Below are 16162 nucleotides of genomic sequence, written 5' to 3'. Positions count from 1 at the left end.
TATAATATACCTCTGATGTAAGTTAAAAATTATAGTGTGTAGTTTTTTTTATGGTGGAAATGATTTCTTTTTTTAAGATTTATTTATTTATTAATGAGAGACACAGATTGAGAGGAGAGGCAGAGACATAGGCAGAGGGAGAAGCAGGCTCCTCCTAGGGAGCCCGATGCGGGACTCGATCCCGGATCCAGGGATCACAACCTGAGCCAAAGGCAGGCGCCCAACTGCTGAGCCACCCAGGAGTCCCTGAAAATAATTTCTAGGTCTTTATAGACATTATTGGTTGCTTAGTCTAGACATGATCTTGACAAGATTTGCTTGTCCTGTCATGTGGAATATCAAAATTTGCCTCACCATAAATACTTGCTTTTTAATGCTCCTGGATGGCTAAGGCTCTTACATATGTGTGCTAACCATTCTTTTGGAGGAGGTAAAAATCCAAAAATTTAGTCAACTCAACAACAGTGGCCGAGTTCTTAGCCTATGCTGAACAATATGTAGAACTTAAATAAAATTTAGAAAAGTTCCATAGAGATGAGGTTCTTGAGTCTTTGCTCTACCCCCCTGCCTAAAAATAATTTTCAAGACCCTCTACACTAAACAGCTGCATAACATTCTATTATGTTGACTTAGTAACACACTTTGTCAAAGTTTATTTCCAAAAGAAGGATTGTTTCCTTGCAAATCCATATTCTATTGGATAAATACACAGATGTTACAACAGTTATTCTCTCAGACAATCTCAAACATTCTCTGATCTATCTTTACAATCTAATATGCATTTTACCACAATAGATTCACCAACCCATACTCCTGCAAAACACACCCCCAGCACCCTGTATGTATCACAGATACATCTTATACATGTGTGCACCACACACACATACACACCACACACATGCCATACATGTACATGTACACCCTACACACATTGCACACATCATACAAACACATGCGTACATACCTGAAAATATAAAAATCCTATTTCACAATTGGATTTTGAAACTGCTATTTCTTGGGTAAATTCCCAGAACTTTTACTTGGAGAATTGCTTTTTTAAAGACTAGGTTCCTATACCTCCTTTCATCTCCAGCAATGTGTTTGCATGAAACATTATTCATGTTCTACACATAACCCACCATACAGCCAGCCACTCACTACCAGGAGCAGCAATGCCAGGAAGCTTCTGCTATTCATGCACCTCTGAGTCCTGACAGAAAAAGCTCACATTCAGCCTCCTGCCAAGCCCCACATTTCATTCATTCTTAGGCCCAGCTTACCAGACCAACATCTGCCAGACCAACACTTCCGGTCTCCACCAGTCTGCTTTTGGTAAAACAGAAGCAGGATGATCTCTTCTTTCCTCTCTGACCTTCCCTTATCTATACAGAAAAACGCTTTCCTGGAAGCCTCAGAAACCCTCTTCTAAAGTGTCTGTTATTTTAGGTTCTAGACTCAGGAGCACACCCCAAGTTCACGCAGTGGCCACAGTCCAACCCCCATCTGCTCCGTATGCCTGCTCTCTGGCTGAGTGAGCTTCATCTCCTTCTTATGTATTCAGGGGGGCCTAAGACTCTCCCTTCGCCAATAGTAGAGATATGATTTGGTTGTTCAGCTTTCATGTGAAAACCCACCCATCTGTGTGCTGCTCACAGCCTGAAACAGCACCCAGCATCAGGACCCTAAACCCAGCGCTGTCAATCCCAGCTCTTCAGCTTGTCTGCAGGCATCCTTGATTCATAAAAATGTGAGGGGGGGTCTTGTCTACTTTTTATGTGTCATATACTCAGACATAACAGATGTTCACACAATCACCCAAAGCCTTTACAACACACACACATGGGCACACATGGTCAATGTCATCTCTGAGGCTTGTCGTTTGTGCCAGACAAATCTAGAAGTCAGGGAAATCTATGAAACAGCCTGGTCTTCCCAATAAGTCAATGCTATTAACAGAGTGGAAGGTGATTAGATGGGGAAAATACTTTTCTAGACTAAAGAAATTTAAGAGAATGAACCACCAAAGCAATTCTTATGAATTGTTTACAAAAATAAAAAGGATTGGGAGCTGATGCGTAATTGTGGGAATTTAAATATGAATAGGTATTGGATGATATAAAGTGTTAGTATTCATTTTATTAAATGTGTCTATGGTATTATGGTGAAACACACACACATGACACAGAAGCTCATAGTAACTCAAGGAAATATTGGCACATGGGTATGCTGTGGAGCCAATCAGTTCGCTGAGCACTTAAATTCCAGCTCCACGATTTACCAAATGTAAATGAGCATAGATGAGATTATTTGAACCGTATAATTCATTGGTTCCCACGTGTTTAAAAGGGTCTAAAAGCTCTAATTCTTAGTTATTATTAGGACAGAAAAGACATGCCCCCAAACCACTCCCTGCTGCAGTCTAGCCCATAGCAAGCATGGACTGTTGTATGTCTCCCTATAGACCGCATTTGATATAATCTGTACCATCCTTCACTGTCAGACCACTCGGTGAAGAAGAGAACAGAGCATACATGCATCCAAACCAAAGGAAGCTTCTCAGGCATACGTGCATATACATATACATATACACACACACAAACACACACACCTGCAGACTTAACCCCATTCTTTAGATCAGAGTGGTGGGTCCTCCTCACACGTCTGACCCAGAATTTTGCAGACAACATTAGCTTGGCCATGCTCAAACTAGGTGTATAGTTATGGATCTGTCTGGATCTTTGTCATTCATTTGATGGAGCATCTGTGCAATTCTGGTAACCATGACTAGCGATTCTATGTGGGAAGCACCCCACAAAGGAAATGACAGTCTCAGTGCATAGCTCCTGAAAACTGAGCCCTAAGTGCCCACCCACCTCTGCGTTCTGTTCAATTCCTACTTCAGGCCACACCCCTCAAACAACTAACACTCACTTAAATGGTGAGTTTTGGGCCACACAACAAGAAGAAAAGTTGTATCAACAGCCAGCTAGAAACTCTGCAAGAAGAGCAAGAAGCAAACAAAGAAATAAGTGAAGGAGAAAGCAAGGGATGGTTGAAAGATGGATTCCCTGCTCATTTATTATTTCTGGCCAATATTCAATTTGGGGAAGAAGTAAATAGATAGGGCCTGAGGGATCCTGGCATCCTCTTACTCTCAAGGGGAAAGTGTGAAGAAGTTATGTTAACCATGCCCAAGCCTGGGAGTTGATACTGCCTCTGGATATTTATTATTTTGCATTGCACATGAGCCTGCATGCCTGTGGGAATATGGCCCTGCACTTGTCCACTTGTCACATCATCTAGCTTCAAACTCTTGCCCCCTGACCCCACTCCTTGGATAAAAGCTCTGACAAAACACTTAGTATCTGTAAGAAGGTGATAATATAGTACCTACCTCTTGCAATTATAAAAGGGTTGACAAACTAGGTAGACGAGTGGTTGTGAAAATGTCTAACACAATAGAGACTCACCAGACATTTCTTAGAATGATCACATGGCCCATGTCAAGATGTTCTATTGCTTTTCAGAGTGGGGCCTTCATGGCTCTACAATGGATATTCGTACCTCCCTGCCTCCCTGTCCTGGGACAGTAGTAGGTATGTGGCTGTGAGCATTAATACTAGAAAACAAGATAGTTGGGTGTCACCATCTCTATAATTGGGCAGGAGTGAAGCAGATCCTGGACGCTCTTTCCTTTCATGGCCTAAGTCAGTATGTTCTCATTGGTAAATCCAGTGGTTACCATTCTGTAATATCTTTTTCTGAGCCTCCCTTTTTTACTTGAAACCCATCAATCTCCAAAATGCATCCACTACCCACCCCTGTGCCCATTCTCAATGTTCCTAGGCTCAGCAAATGTCACCTCACTACTCAGGAGGAATTCAGGGTCTTTTTATAAAAATGTATTGCTGTTCCCTCTGAATATCTCCTCAAATTCTCTCATTGTCTAGCTACCTTCATGTCTTAACTACATCACACATGGCTCCTACCTACATCACTTCTTATCTACATCACTCTATGGCTTCCTAAAGGATCAGCTTATTTCTCTTGTGCCCCTCCCCCACAGTGTCCCCTCTACACACTGCTCTTCCTACCATGTATATCTGGTCACACCCAGAATGCTATATCCCATTTTGTTCTCATCTCTGAGTCCTGGCTCCTGCTGCCTTTTGGTAGCTTAACTAATCTTCATTGGCAACTTTTTCATGTTTTCCTTAATGGATTCAACCCAAATGAAACACTAATACCACTTTTACTGATAAAACAAATATGAATAATAAAGTATCTTCCTGCGGGAGGTCTGTTAGATTTGCTCACTGACAATGATAGGAGCTTGGAGGACAGGTCTCAGTTTGTACCTAAGAAGCTCTTATCCTCCCGCTTAGCAGCCACCTTGATGTGGTTTGAAGTGGTGTTGAGTTCCGGAGCTGAGGGCGAAGAAAGAAGGAGATCTTGAGATGTCTTCTGTGCAGAAATGTGGTTTTCTTAAAGCATAGGGACAGAACCTGTGGGCAAAAAGAGCTGCTGCCCTGGGATGGTGAGGAGTTACTGATTGTATAGTTCTCGGGAGAGTGAGTGATATTTTCAGTGTTATTTATTTTTTGATATTTTCACTTTTAGTCTCTCTCTTCATGTTTCTGACTTACTTAACACATTTTTCTCTCTATAGTTGCAAATCTCTATTTCAGAATTTACGTGTTTTCCTTTTAAAGTAAGTCAGTTCTCTGTTTTGACCTCTTCTTCCTATTCATATTCAGTGAACTCATATTCCACAAGTAAACAGATCATCAGGGAATTTTTTATACATAGAATAATCTCCTTCATAAAAATCACACCATTTCCCAGGTATGTAAAAGCACCTGTATATAGTTCTCACTTTGAATATTATTAGCTTACTTTTTCTTTCTTCTTACATTAATATCCTCTATAAAAGGTTTAGCTTTCCCATAGCATATTTAAACATCATTCTGAACTCTTGGTAGAAAATAAAAGGATGACCCTTTCTCTTATTTGCTTGGTTTTCACTCCATAGACAATGGGGTTGAGTGCAGGTGGGATAACTACATAGAGGTTGGCAAAGAGGATGTGAAATGTACGAGGGACATTATGCCCAAAACGATGGGCAAGGATGGAGAAGAATGCTGGTATATAGAACATGAGGATGACACAGACATGGGAACCACAGGTGCCAAGGGCCTTCTGGCGGGCATCTCGGGAGGGCAGGCGGAAGACCGCACAGAGGATGAGGGTGTAAGAAACGGCAATGAGAATCACATCTGAGATGACTGTCATGATGGGAACACAAAAGCCATACCAGATGTTGATGGAGATGTCAGCACAGGCGAGCCGGGCCACACCGATGTGCTCACAGTATGTGTGTGGTATGATGCGTGTCCTGCAGAAAGGCAAACGTGTAAGCAAAAATACAACTGGCAGAATGATGCAGAAGCTTCGACAGGAGATGCCCACTGCAATCTTGGTGATGGTCCTGGGGGTCAGAATAGTGGCATATCTCAGGGGGGAGCAGATGGCCACATAGCGATCAAATGCCATGGCCATCAAGATGGCTGAATCTAGGACAAAGCTACAGTGGTGGAAGAACATTTGTGTAAGACACCCTGGGAATGTGATTTCTCGAGCCCCAAGCCAAAAGATACTGAGTGATTTGGGAACACCAGCTGTGGACAGGATGAGATCAGTCATGGCCAGCATGGAGAGAAAGAAAAACATGGGTTCATGAAGGCTACGTTCCACTGTGATGAGGTAGAGAAGGGTACAGTTTCCCACGAGGGCCACAACATAGATGATACAGAAGGGAATCCCAATCCACACATGGCAATGCTCCAGGCCGGGGATTCCCACCAGAATGAAGGGTCCTGGGTTGTAATTGCTCAGGTTGAAAATGATCATGGCAGACATGATGACCTAAATACAGGTCCTGGGGACAGACAGAGGGCAGTAGAGGAGAGTTAGGGTCACTTGAGTCACTCTCATTTCCAACCATTCATCATTTTTGACCCTAAATACGACAAGACCATATCAGTTAAGTAGAATACTTTTGAAATAAATAAAGTTTTGTGTTGAAACAACAGCAGGTAGTTTGCATAACTTAGCATTGCCTAAGATATACTGAGACTTACAGTCCTTCTACCTCAAGAGAAGATGTTCCTTCTTCTAGCCATCTCGGCTACTTTACACGACTCTTCCAGGCAGCCTTCCAGACTGGCTGCAATTCCTCTCTCATGATATAACATACCTCTGATAAAAGTTAAAAATTATAGTGTATACTTTTTTATGGTGGAAATAATTTCTGTGTCTTTTGTAGACACTATTGGATGGTTAGTCTTGACAAGATCTTGACATGATTTGCTTGTCCCGTCATGTGGAATACCAAAATTTGCCTCACCATAAATATTTGCTCTTTTAAATCTGCTGGATGGCTATGGCTCTTACATATGTGTGATCAACATTCTTTTGGATGAGGTAAAAATCCAAAAATTTAGTTAATTCAAAAAACAGAGGCCGAGTTCTTAGCCTATGCTGAACCACATGTAGAACTTAAATAAAATTTAGAAAAGTTCCATAGAGATGAGGTTCATGAGTCTCTGCTCTACCCCCCCCACCCAAAAAATAATTTTCAAGACCCTCTACACTAAACAGCTGCATAACATTCTATTATGTTGACTTAGTAATACACTTTGTCAATGTTTCTTTCCAAAAGAAGGATTGTTTCCTTGCAAATCCATATTCTATTGGATAGATGCACAGATGTTACAACAGTTATTCTCTCAGACACACAATCTCAAACATTCTCTGGTCTATATTTACAATCTATTATGCAATTTACCACAGTAGATTCACCAACCCATACTCCTGCAAAACACACCCCCCAGCACCCTTTATGTATCACAGATACATCTTACACGCATGTTTGCACCACACACACACACCATACCTGCACATGTTCACCCTACACACATTGCACGCATCATACAAACATGCACACATACCAATGAAAATACAAACAACCTATTTCACAATTGGATTTTGGAACCGCTATTTCTTGAGTGAATTCCCAGAACGTTTAGTTGGAGAATTGGTCTTTTAAATACTAGCTTCCTGTACCTCCTTTCATCTCCAGCAATGTCTTGCATGAAACATTATTTATATTCTACACATAACCCACCATACATCCTGCCACTCAACCAGGAGCAGCAGTGCCAGGAAGCTCGTGCTGTTCCTCCATCTCTGAGTCCTGATGGACAAAGCTCACATTCAGCCTCCTGCCAAGCCCCCATTTTCATTCATTCTTAGGCCCAGCTCACCAGACCAGCATCTGTCAAACCAACACTTCTGGTCTCCACCCATCTGTTTTTGGTAAAACAGAAGTAGAATGATCTCTTCTTTCCTCTCTGATTGTCCCTTATCTATACAGAAAAACACTTTTCTGGAAGCCTCAGAAACCCTCTTCTAAAGTGTCTCTGTTATTTTAGGTTCTAGACTCGGGAGCACACCCCAAGTTCACACAGTGGCCACAGTCCAACCCCCATCTGCTCAGTATGCCTGTTCTCTGGCTGAGTGACCTTCATCTCCTTCTTATGCATTCAGGGGGGCCTAAGACTCACCCTTCGCCAATAGTAGAGATATGATTTGGTTGTTCAGCTTTCATGTGAAAACCCACCCATCTATGTGCTGCTCACAGCCTGAAACAGCACCCAGCATCAGGACCCTAAACCCAGTGCTGTCAGTCCCAGCTCTTCAGCTTGTCTGCAGGCATCCTTCATTCATACCCATGTGAGGAGGGGTCTTGTCTACTTTTTATGTGTCATGCACTCAGACACAATAGATGTTCACAGTCACCCAAAGCCTTTACGACACACACATGGGCACACATAGTCTGTGTCATCTCTGAGGTTTGTCGTTTATGCCAGGCAAATCTAGAAGTCAGGGCAATCTATGAAACAGTCTGGTCTGCTCAATAAGTCAATGCTATTAACAGAGTGGAAGGTGCTTAGATGAGAAAAATACTCCTCTAGACTAAAGAAATTTAAGAGAATGAACCAACAAAGCAATTCTTTATCGAATTGCTTACAAAAATAACAAGGAATGCGAGATAATGCATAATTGTGGGAATTTAAATATGAATAGGTATTGGATGATATAAATTATTAGTATTCACTTTATTAAATGCGTGAATATTTATGTGGATATTATGGTGAAACACACACACGACACAGATGCACATAGTAACACAAGGAAATATTGGCACATGGGTATGCTGTGGAGCCAGATTAGTTTGCTGAGCATTTAAATTCCAGCTCCTCGATTTACGAAATGTGTGAACATAGGTGAGATTATTTGAACTGTATAATTCCTTGGTTCCCACATTTTTGAAAAGGGTCTAATAGCTCTAATTCTTAGTTATTATTAGGACATAAAAGGCATGCCCCCAAACCACTCCCTAGTGCAGTGTCTAGCCCATAGCAAGCACGGACTGTTGTACGTCTCTCTATAGACCGCATTTGCTATCATCTGTATCATCCTTCACTGTCAGATCACTCGGTGAAGAAGAGAACAGAGCAGATAGATGCATCCAAACCTACAGAAGCCTCTGATGCATGCATGTATGTGCATATACACACGCACACACACACACACACAACTGCAGACTTAGTCCCATCCTTTAGGTCAGAGTGGTGGGTCTTTGTCACACGTCTGACCCAGAATTTTGGAGACAAGAGTTAGCTTGGCCATGCTCAAATCAGGTGTATAGCTGTCGATCTGTCTGGATCTTTGTCATCCATTTGACGGAGCATCTGTGCAATTCTGGTAACCATGACCTGGGATTCTATGTGGGAATCACCCCAGAAAGGAAGAGACTGTCTCAGTGCATGGCTCCTGGAAACTGAGCCCTAAGTGCTCACCCACCTTTTTTTTTCTGTCCAATACCTGGTTCAGGCCACACCCCTCAAACAGCTAACACTCACCTAAATCGTGAGATTTGGGCCACACGGGAAGAAGAAAAGTAGTGCCGACAGCCAGCTAGAAACTCTGCAAGAAGGGCAGGCAGCAAGCAAAGAAATAAGTGAAGGAGAAAGCAAGGGATGGTCGAAAGATGGATTCCCTGCTCATTTATTATTTCTGGCCAATATTCAATTTGGGGAAGAAGTAAATAGATAGGGCCTGAGGGACCCTGGCATCCTCTTACTCTCAAGGGGAAAGTGTGAAGAAGTTATGTTAACCATGCCCAAGCCTGGGAGTTGATACTGCCTCTGGATATTTATTATTTTGCATTGCACATGAGCCCGCAAGCCTGTGGGAATATGGCCCTGCAGTTGTCCACTTGTCACATCATCTAGCTTCAAGCTCTTGCCCCCTGACCCCACTCCTTGGATAAAGGGCTCAGACAAAGCACTAGTATCTGTAAGAAGGTGATAATATAGTACCTACCTCTTGCGATTATAGAAGGGTTGACAAACTAGGTTGACGAGTGCTATTGAAAATGTCTAACACAATAGAGACTCACCAGACGTTTCTTAGAATGATCACATGGCCCATGTCAAGATGTTCTATTGCTCTTCAAAGTGGGGCCTTCGTAGGCTCTGCAATGGATATTCATACCTCCCTGCCTCCCTGTCCTGGGAGAGTGGTAGGTATGTGGCTGTGAGCATTAATACTAGAAAACAGGATAGTTGATTGTCACCATCTCTATAATTGGGTAGGAGTGAAGCAGACCCTGGACGCTCTTTCCTTTGATGCCTTAGTCAGTATGTTCTCATTGGAAAATCCAGTGGTTACCATTCTGTAATAGCTTTGTCTGAGCCTCCTTTTTTTACTTGAAATCCGTCAGTCTCCAAAATGCATCCACTACCCACCCCTGTGCCCATTCTCAATGTTCCTAGGCTCAGCAAATGTCACCTCACTACTCAGGAGGAATTCAGGGTCTTTTTATAAAAATGTATTGCTGTTCCCTCTGAATATCTCCTCAAATTCTCTCATTGTCTAGCTACCTTCATGTCTTAACTACATCACACATGGCTCCTACCTACATCACTTCTTATCTACATCACTCTATGGCTTCCTAAAGGATCAGCTTATTTCTCTTGTGCCCCTCCCCCACAGTGTCCCCTCTACACACTGCTCTTCCTACCATGTATATCTGGTCACACCCAGAATGCTATATCCCATTTTGTTCTCATCTCTGAGTCCTGGCTCCTGCTGCCTTTTGGTAGCTTAACTAATCTTCATTGGCAACTTTTTCATGTTTTCCTTAATGGACTCAACCCAAATGAAACACTAATACCACTTTTACTGATAAAACAAATATGAATAATAAAGTATCTTCCTGCGGGAGGTCTGTTAAATGTGCCCACTGACAATGTTAGGAGCTTGGAGGACAGGTCTCAGTTTGTACCTAAGAAGCTCTTATCCTCCTGCTTAGCAGCCACCTTGATGTGGTTTGAAGTGGTGTTGAGTTCCGGAGCTGAGGGTGAAGAAAGAAGGAGATCTTGAGATGTCTTCTGTGCAGAAATGTGGTTTTCTTAAAGCATAGGGACAGAACCTGTGGGCAAAAAGAGCTGCTGCCCTGGGATGGTGAGGAGTTACTGATTATATAGTTCTCGGGAGAGTGGGTGTTGGTCGGGGTGGGGGGTAGTAAAGACAGGGAAGTTCCAAAAGGATTTTCATGCTCTAACACAGACTCGCAGAATACCATATGTCTTGCTGTTCTCAAACTAAGGTTGTTTTTCCCTTTCACAAGGCATTAACATTAAGACGGTTGGGAATTTCCTGGAGGAACATTATACTCTGCCTGCCTCAAGTATTTTTCCATGGGCTGAGGTTATAAAGACATTTAATTTCCCTACATTTCCTTCTGCCTGTGTTTCTCATATATCAATCCCCTATGAACAATTTTGACAACCTTAAATCTTTAAGGTTGATGAGGGTGGAAGGTCTTATTCTCCATAAGTTCTTCCTACTTAATAGAGGCATAGAGATATCCCTACCTATGGGTCAACACTGATCAAATGGGCGATTCATATAGGAGTTCCCAAAGGCAGTGACAGCCAATGCAAGGTAGACATCATATATGAACCTCCTTGAGTAGAAAAGATCATCTGTAGCTAGAAGTTTGGCACCAGGCAGGAAGGCACCAGAAAAGACAACAAAAGAAGGTTTAGTATTATAGTAAGAAATAGAAGTCTGAATAAAAAGACCTGATAGTTGACTAAAATTGTCCTCCAGTCCTTTATTGTTGTTTGAAGAGAAATTTGAGGTCTTCCACAGGTTCACAGGAATAAGAAGGCACATTAGTTTGCTCATTGGTTTCATGTGAAGGAGATAAGGTTTCATTCTCTATATATGAGCCCATGAAGAGTGTCCCTCTAACTCTTTTGCAGTGAGAGTACATATTATGACCCAGTAGGGGCCCTTCCATTTTAAAGTTAAAACCCCTGCTGTATTAGACTTCCAGTCATTTATGGTGGTTGCTAGTGACCATCAGATTAGTTTTAGGGAGGATATGTTTTGTGTGTGCATTTAGAGATTTATGAATTCACCTGGCCTCAAGGGAATAATTTAACAGACCATTATAATCTCCATATATTGACAGGTCTACAGTGAGAAAGGGCTTTTCATAGAGTAATTCAAAGGGACAGAATCATATTGGTGGTTTGGAGGCAATCTCACTTCTGAGAAGCCCTAATAGTAAAAGAGTAGTAATCCAGTTTTCTTGAGTCTCAGTGCTTAGAATATAGTATCCAGAAAGATGTGTTATTGACACATTTTCTGTCTATAATAACCCTCCATTTAAATCAGAGATAACCAAATCAGTACTAATTCATTTGTAAAGCAAGTCTAATTCTAACAAACTTGGCCTAATGATTTATATAAACTCGGTAAGAATAGTGACTAGTCATATAGGTCTTTTAGACTCTGTTTTGCTGATATTTTTTATAAGGAATCAGATTGACCTTTTGGTAGTCTCTCCATGCCAGAAGCCATGCCAAGTACTTGCCATCTCACATTCCTGCAATACCTATAGATTTGGGCAAATTCTTCTTCAAGAGGTCCCCAAAGTATCCTAAGGTTCTTGCACTTGCCAGGAAGTGACATTCTTTACTCACCTGGTAAGGTGCTGGCAGCTCTTAAGAAGGCATCTGGCCAACCTTTCCAAAAGGCTCTATTGTCTTCATGCTTCATAAAGTCAACTTTAGCTCCTTAGAGCTGTTTAGCTGTATCTGAGTCTATGCATTTCTCTCAAATATAACATTCCAGTCAAAGCCTGGGTAAAATAACTAGTGTTTCCAATCGTGTCCTGTAATGAGATTCAAACAAGAGTCACAAACTATACTCATCTTTTTAAGCTCATTTAGTTCCATGTTACTAATTCGTATTTAGTCTGAATGCAGCTTTTTAGGAAGTTGTGGAAATACCAATTTTAGCTTTAGGACTTTAAAGGTATCAAAAGCCTGCATTTGTCAAAAGCCCTTTTGATGAATCTCCTAAGATGAAACCTGTGTTGCAAGAGAATAAGAACTATAACTACAAATGACAAAAAGACTCAAAAATGGACATGGTTAAATATCTGATGAGAGGTTACAATATAGCTGGCAAGGAAATCATTATTTCTGTGACACATAACACTTCAATAATTAGAACATCAAGTAATGAAAAAAAAAAAGAAGATCAAATAATGGCCTTATACTAGAACATATTAAAACTTTATAAATTGCATATCACCTCTAAAATGGCATTTACCCAAGCATAATCTAAGACTTATTAAGCAACAATAAGTGCTTCCAGAGCAACTTGACATACCAAATAAAAAGACCTTATGAGTCAATGTGACTTTCTTTACAATTCAAATCTTGGGGAAGTTTGTTCAAAAACCTCAGAACGTTTTGAAAGCACATGAGTAAATAAATAGGGTTACAGATCATTGCAAAATTGAACTTATTTATTTAACCAAGGTGGCAATAAGACATTTCAAAGGCAATGTATAGCTATATAGTTGTTAGCAAAACTGAGCTCCTTTAATATTGAGACGTTTTAACCAAGAAAACAGAGAACTGATAAAGATAAAACCTAGAACCTGGTTTTCTGGGCAGATAAAAGAGAAGGAAAAAATCTCTGTTTACCTTTTCTTATCAAGTGCAAACGATTTAAGAAAACTTTTTCCTTTGAACTGAGAAAAGTAGAATTTCAATCTTTCCCCAAAGTACTTTTAAAATCCATTCATGTCAACCTAAGTCCTGGTCACATATAAAATTCCTTTCTAACGATTTCCCTTCATAAGCATTTTACAACTTTTTTGTTCAGAGTTGTTTCCCTTATTTCCATCAGTCTTAATTACATTTAGCAGAATTTTAACTCTTAGAAACCTTAGTGTCCAGTGAAAACTAAGTAGTAACCAAGTGTGAACTCTTACACCAGAATTCCTTAGATGGCAAATTTATCAACCATTTCAGCACAAAACATGTTTTCCAACAGACTCAAATATCCTTATTTCTCTGCAATAAGTCAAAACTTCAAACCTACTTCGGTAATCATTGCTTTAGTATTCCATTCTCTTTGGGAAAGACCTAGATATCCAATTAATTCAATCCAAATTTATCACCCAAGCAAAACTTTTTATACAGTTTCAGATGACCAAAGACTTTGCAAAGCTATCTTAACAATTACCCATGGAAATGTTGAGACTGAAGATTATCATTGTAAATCATCCTTTTGCTAACAACTTGCAACAGAGATAACACCAGCTATTTGACCTTTAGTAAAGCTTATAGAATAAAAAGTTTCAATTAGTTTAAATACTGAATTATGTTCCACCTGGGTCCACTGAAAAATCAATTGGGAAGGGGGAAACTGAGAGGGGAAAAATTAGAGAGGAAAACAACCCATGAGAGACTCTTAACTCTGGGAAACAAAAAAGGGTTGCAGAGTGGGAGGTGGGTGGGAGGATGGGGTAACAGGGTGATGGGCATTAAAGAGGACACGTGATGAGAAGAGCACTGGGTGTTATACTATGTTGGGAAATTGAATTTAAATAAAATAAAACATTTAAAAAATCAATCAGTATGTTCCCCACTGCCAGTTTTTACCTGGGGCACTGGTGGGGACATGGGAGGTGATAAGTCCAGGAGTGTTCTTTCTTCCAGGAGAGCAAGGGGAGGAGGAGGAGAAGCCACTGGTGGGAGAGGCACCAAGGATGATTTAGAAGCCAATTATGAAGGCCACACCCATGGTGATACAGACACAAGAGGAAAAGAAGGCAGAAAAGGTGAGGTGCTGCCAGAAGACAGAGAAAAAGGGTTCCCGGTTCAAAACTTCATCACCTGGAGTAAGGGACAGGTGGAGCTAGGAAGGGAGAAATAGGTAGGGGGCTATGGGATCAGGCTCACAGAAATCCCCAAAATGCTGAGATGTAAGGAAACCAGAGATAAGGGAACAAACCAGACCACTCTGCCCTAGGTCTTTTTTTGATAGTCATCTGTGACAACAAAGAATAACCAGACCCCCCAAAAGAGAAGCCATTAAAGATGGTATCACCAGTCCTTACTCGAACCAAGACGTCACAGAATGCTAAGGCCATAAGCTCTCTGGTCAGTTCTAAATCAAAGACTATCAGAAGAGACCCACATTGGCAACAGTCAGGACCCCCTCTCACCCCTGAGAGCTTTCTCTGTATCTTTGCTTAATAAACTTCTATCACTTTATTCGCTCTCTTTTGCCCGCAAGATTCATTCTTCTACTAGGTGAGATAAGAACCTAGCTCTCCTGCTTCAACCTCAGAGATGACCAGTCACCATTTTTTTTTTCATAAATCCTGCAATCTGAATTGTTTCCAGTGGGTTAAAGAGCATCCCAAGGCAGAGTCTTTAGGGACTGAAGAGAGAAGGTCTATTACCAAGAAAATCTGCCCCTCCAACTCCCATTACCTGTGTGGTCTCCCGCCTGCAGGATATGTTAGAGGTTCTTGATGTCAAAGTGACCGGAGCCATCCCTCAACAAGATTGCTCTGATCATCGCCTGCCCTGAAGGCCTTGGAGGAGGGAGGCTTGCCCTCTCCTGCTTCCCCTTTACATTCTAGACTGTGATGTATGCCAGCATATGGACCGAGGATGCCTTGCTGCAAAGGCCCTGCCATGAAGGCCATGTTGAACCACACGTTCTAAACCCATGGAAACACTAGAAAAGTTTTACAAGATCAAAGAAATCACCCAGTTGTGTAACTTAAGTAGTTAGTGGAGGATATTGACAGAAAACAGTAAAGATTTAAATCCATCATGGCTCTAAGCAACATTCCAACATATGAAGTCTTTTCAGCCAACTTCCCTAGGAAATAGTCCCTGGTTGGGTTTTAATTCAATCAGGTACTGTTTAGGCCGGTTTCTAGGGGAGGTCTCTCTGCCAGAAGCAGCTAGAACAGGGATGGGGAGGGGATCACATTAGCCCAATGAGGAGGAAACCCCACACAGGACTCTGAAGATTGGCAGCCATGTTAGTCACTTAGGAGGCTGTCCTGTGCCCAAGACAGGCAACTTTGTATAAAGACAGGAATAAAGAGAGGGCATCAAGTTTCTGGGTCTTATTACTGATGTAGTTTCAGAATGTAGGTGAGGTGAGTTCTGGAGCCCATGGCCAAGAAAGAAATCTTGAGATATCTTTTGTACAAAATGATGGTTTTACTAAAGTACAGGGACAGGACCTGTGGGCAGAAAGAGCTGCTGCACCAGGGTTGTGAGGGGTGACTGATTTATATCATCAGTTGGAGATTACAATAACTCCCAGGACTTGGGAGTTGGAGATAAGGAAAAAGGGGATAAGTTCAAAAGAACTTGTACATCCTAAAGAGGACCTACAAGATCCTACATAATCTTACCATTGTCAAGTTAAGGTTGTTTTTCCCTCTAACAAATCATTAACATGAAGACAAGTTGAGAGTTTCCTTCTGAAAGTGAGGTTATTGGTAATATATTTTTCCTTGCAAATCACTAAGACATCTGTAAACTGAGGAAGATTCGTGTCTGGCTGGGCTGTCATCTCTATTATGTATTCGTTGTTCCTTCCTTTAACTTTAGGGCAGCCAGGAGTGCCTAGGAACGGCACACATACCCCACCTGGTTGGGGAGGGTTGCAGGGTATCAGCTTGTGCTTCGTC

At 41.5% G+C, this 16162-nt stretch overlaps 1 protein-coding gene across 1 annotated transcript; it reads right to left on the bottom strand.

Annotated features, from left to right (window-relative positions):
* Positions 1–4897: 4897 nt before the first annotated feature.
* LOC112667906 (olfactory receptor 52H1-like) lies at positions 4898–5930 on the bottom strand. The gene has a single exon (XM_025459964.3). It carries the CDS (start codon positions 5917–5919, stop codon positions 4963–4965), a length of 957 nt encoding a protein of 318 aa, XP_025315749.1. The 5' UTR covers positions 5920–5930; the 3' UTR covers positions 4898–4962.
* Positions 5931–16162: the final 10232 nt, after the last annotated feature.

This window comes from Canis lupus, chromosome 21 (genome assembly GCF_003254725.2).
Source record: "Canis lupus dingo isolate Sandy chromosome 21, ASM325472v2, whole genome shotgun sequence".
NCBI classification, from domain to species: Eukaryota; Metazoa; Chordata; class Mammalia; order Carnivora; family Canidae; genus Canis; species Canis lupus.
The sequence above is the reverse complement of the archived record's forward strand: the minus strand, read 5'-3'. Positions and strand labels throughout refer to the sequence as shown.

Coding starts and splice junctions, on each gene's coding strand:
- LOC112667906 (XM_025459964.3), bottom strand. CDS start 5,919: ATGTCTGCCATGATCATTTTCAACCTGAGCAATTACAACCCAGGACCC.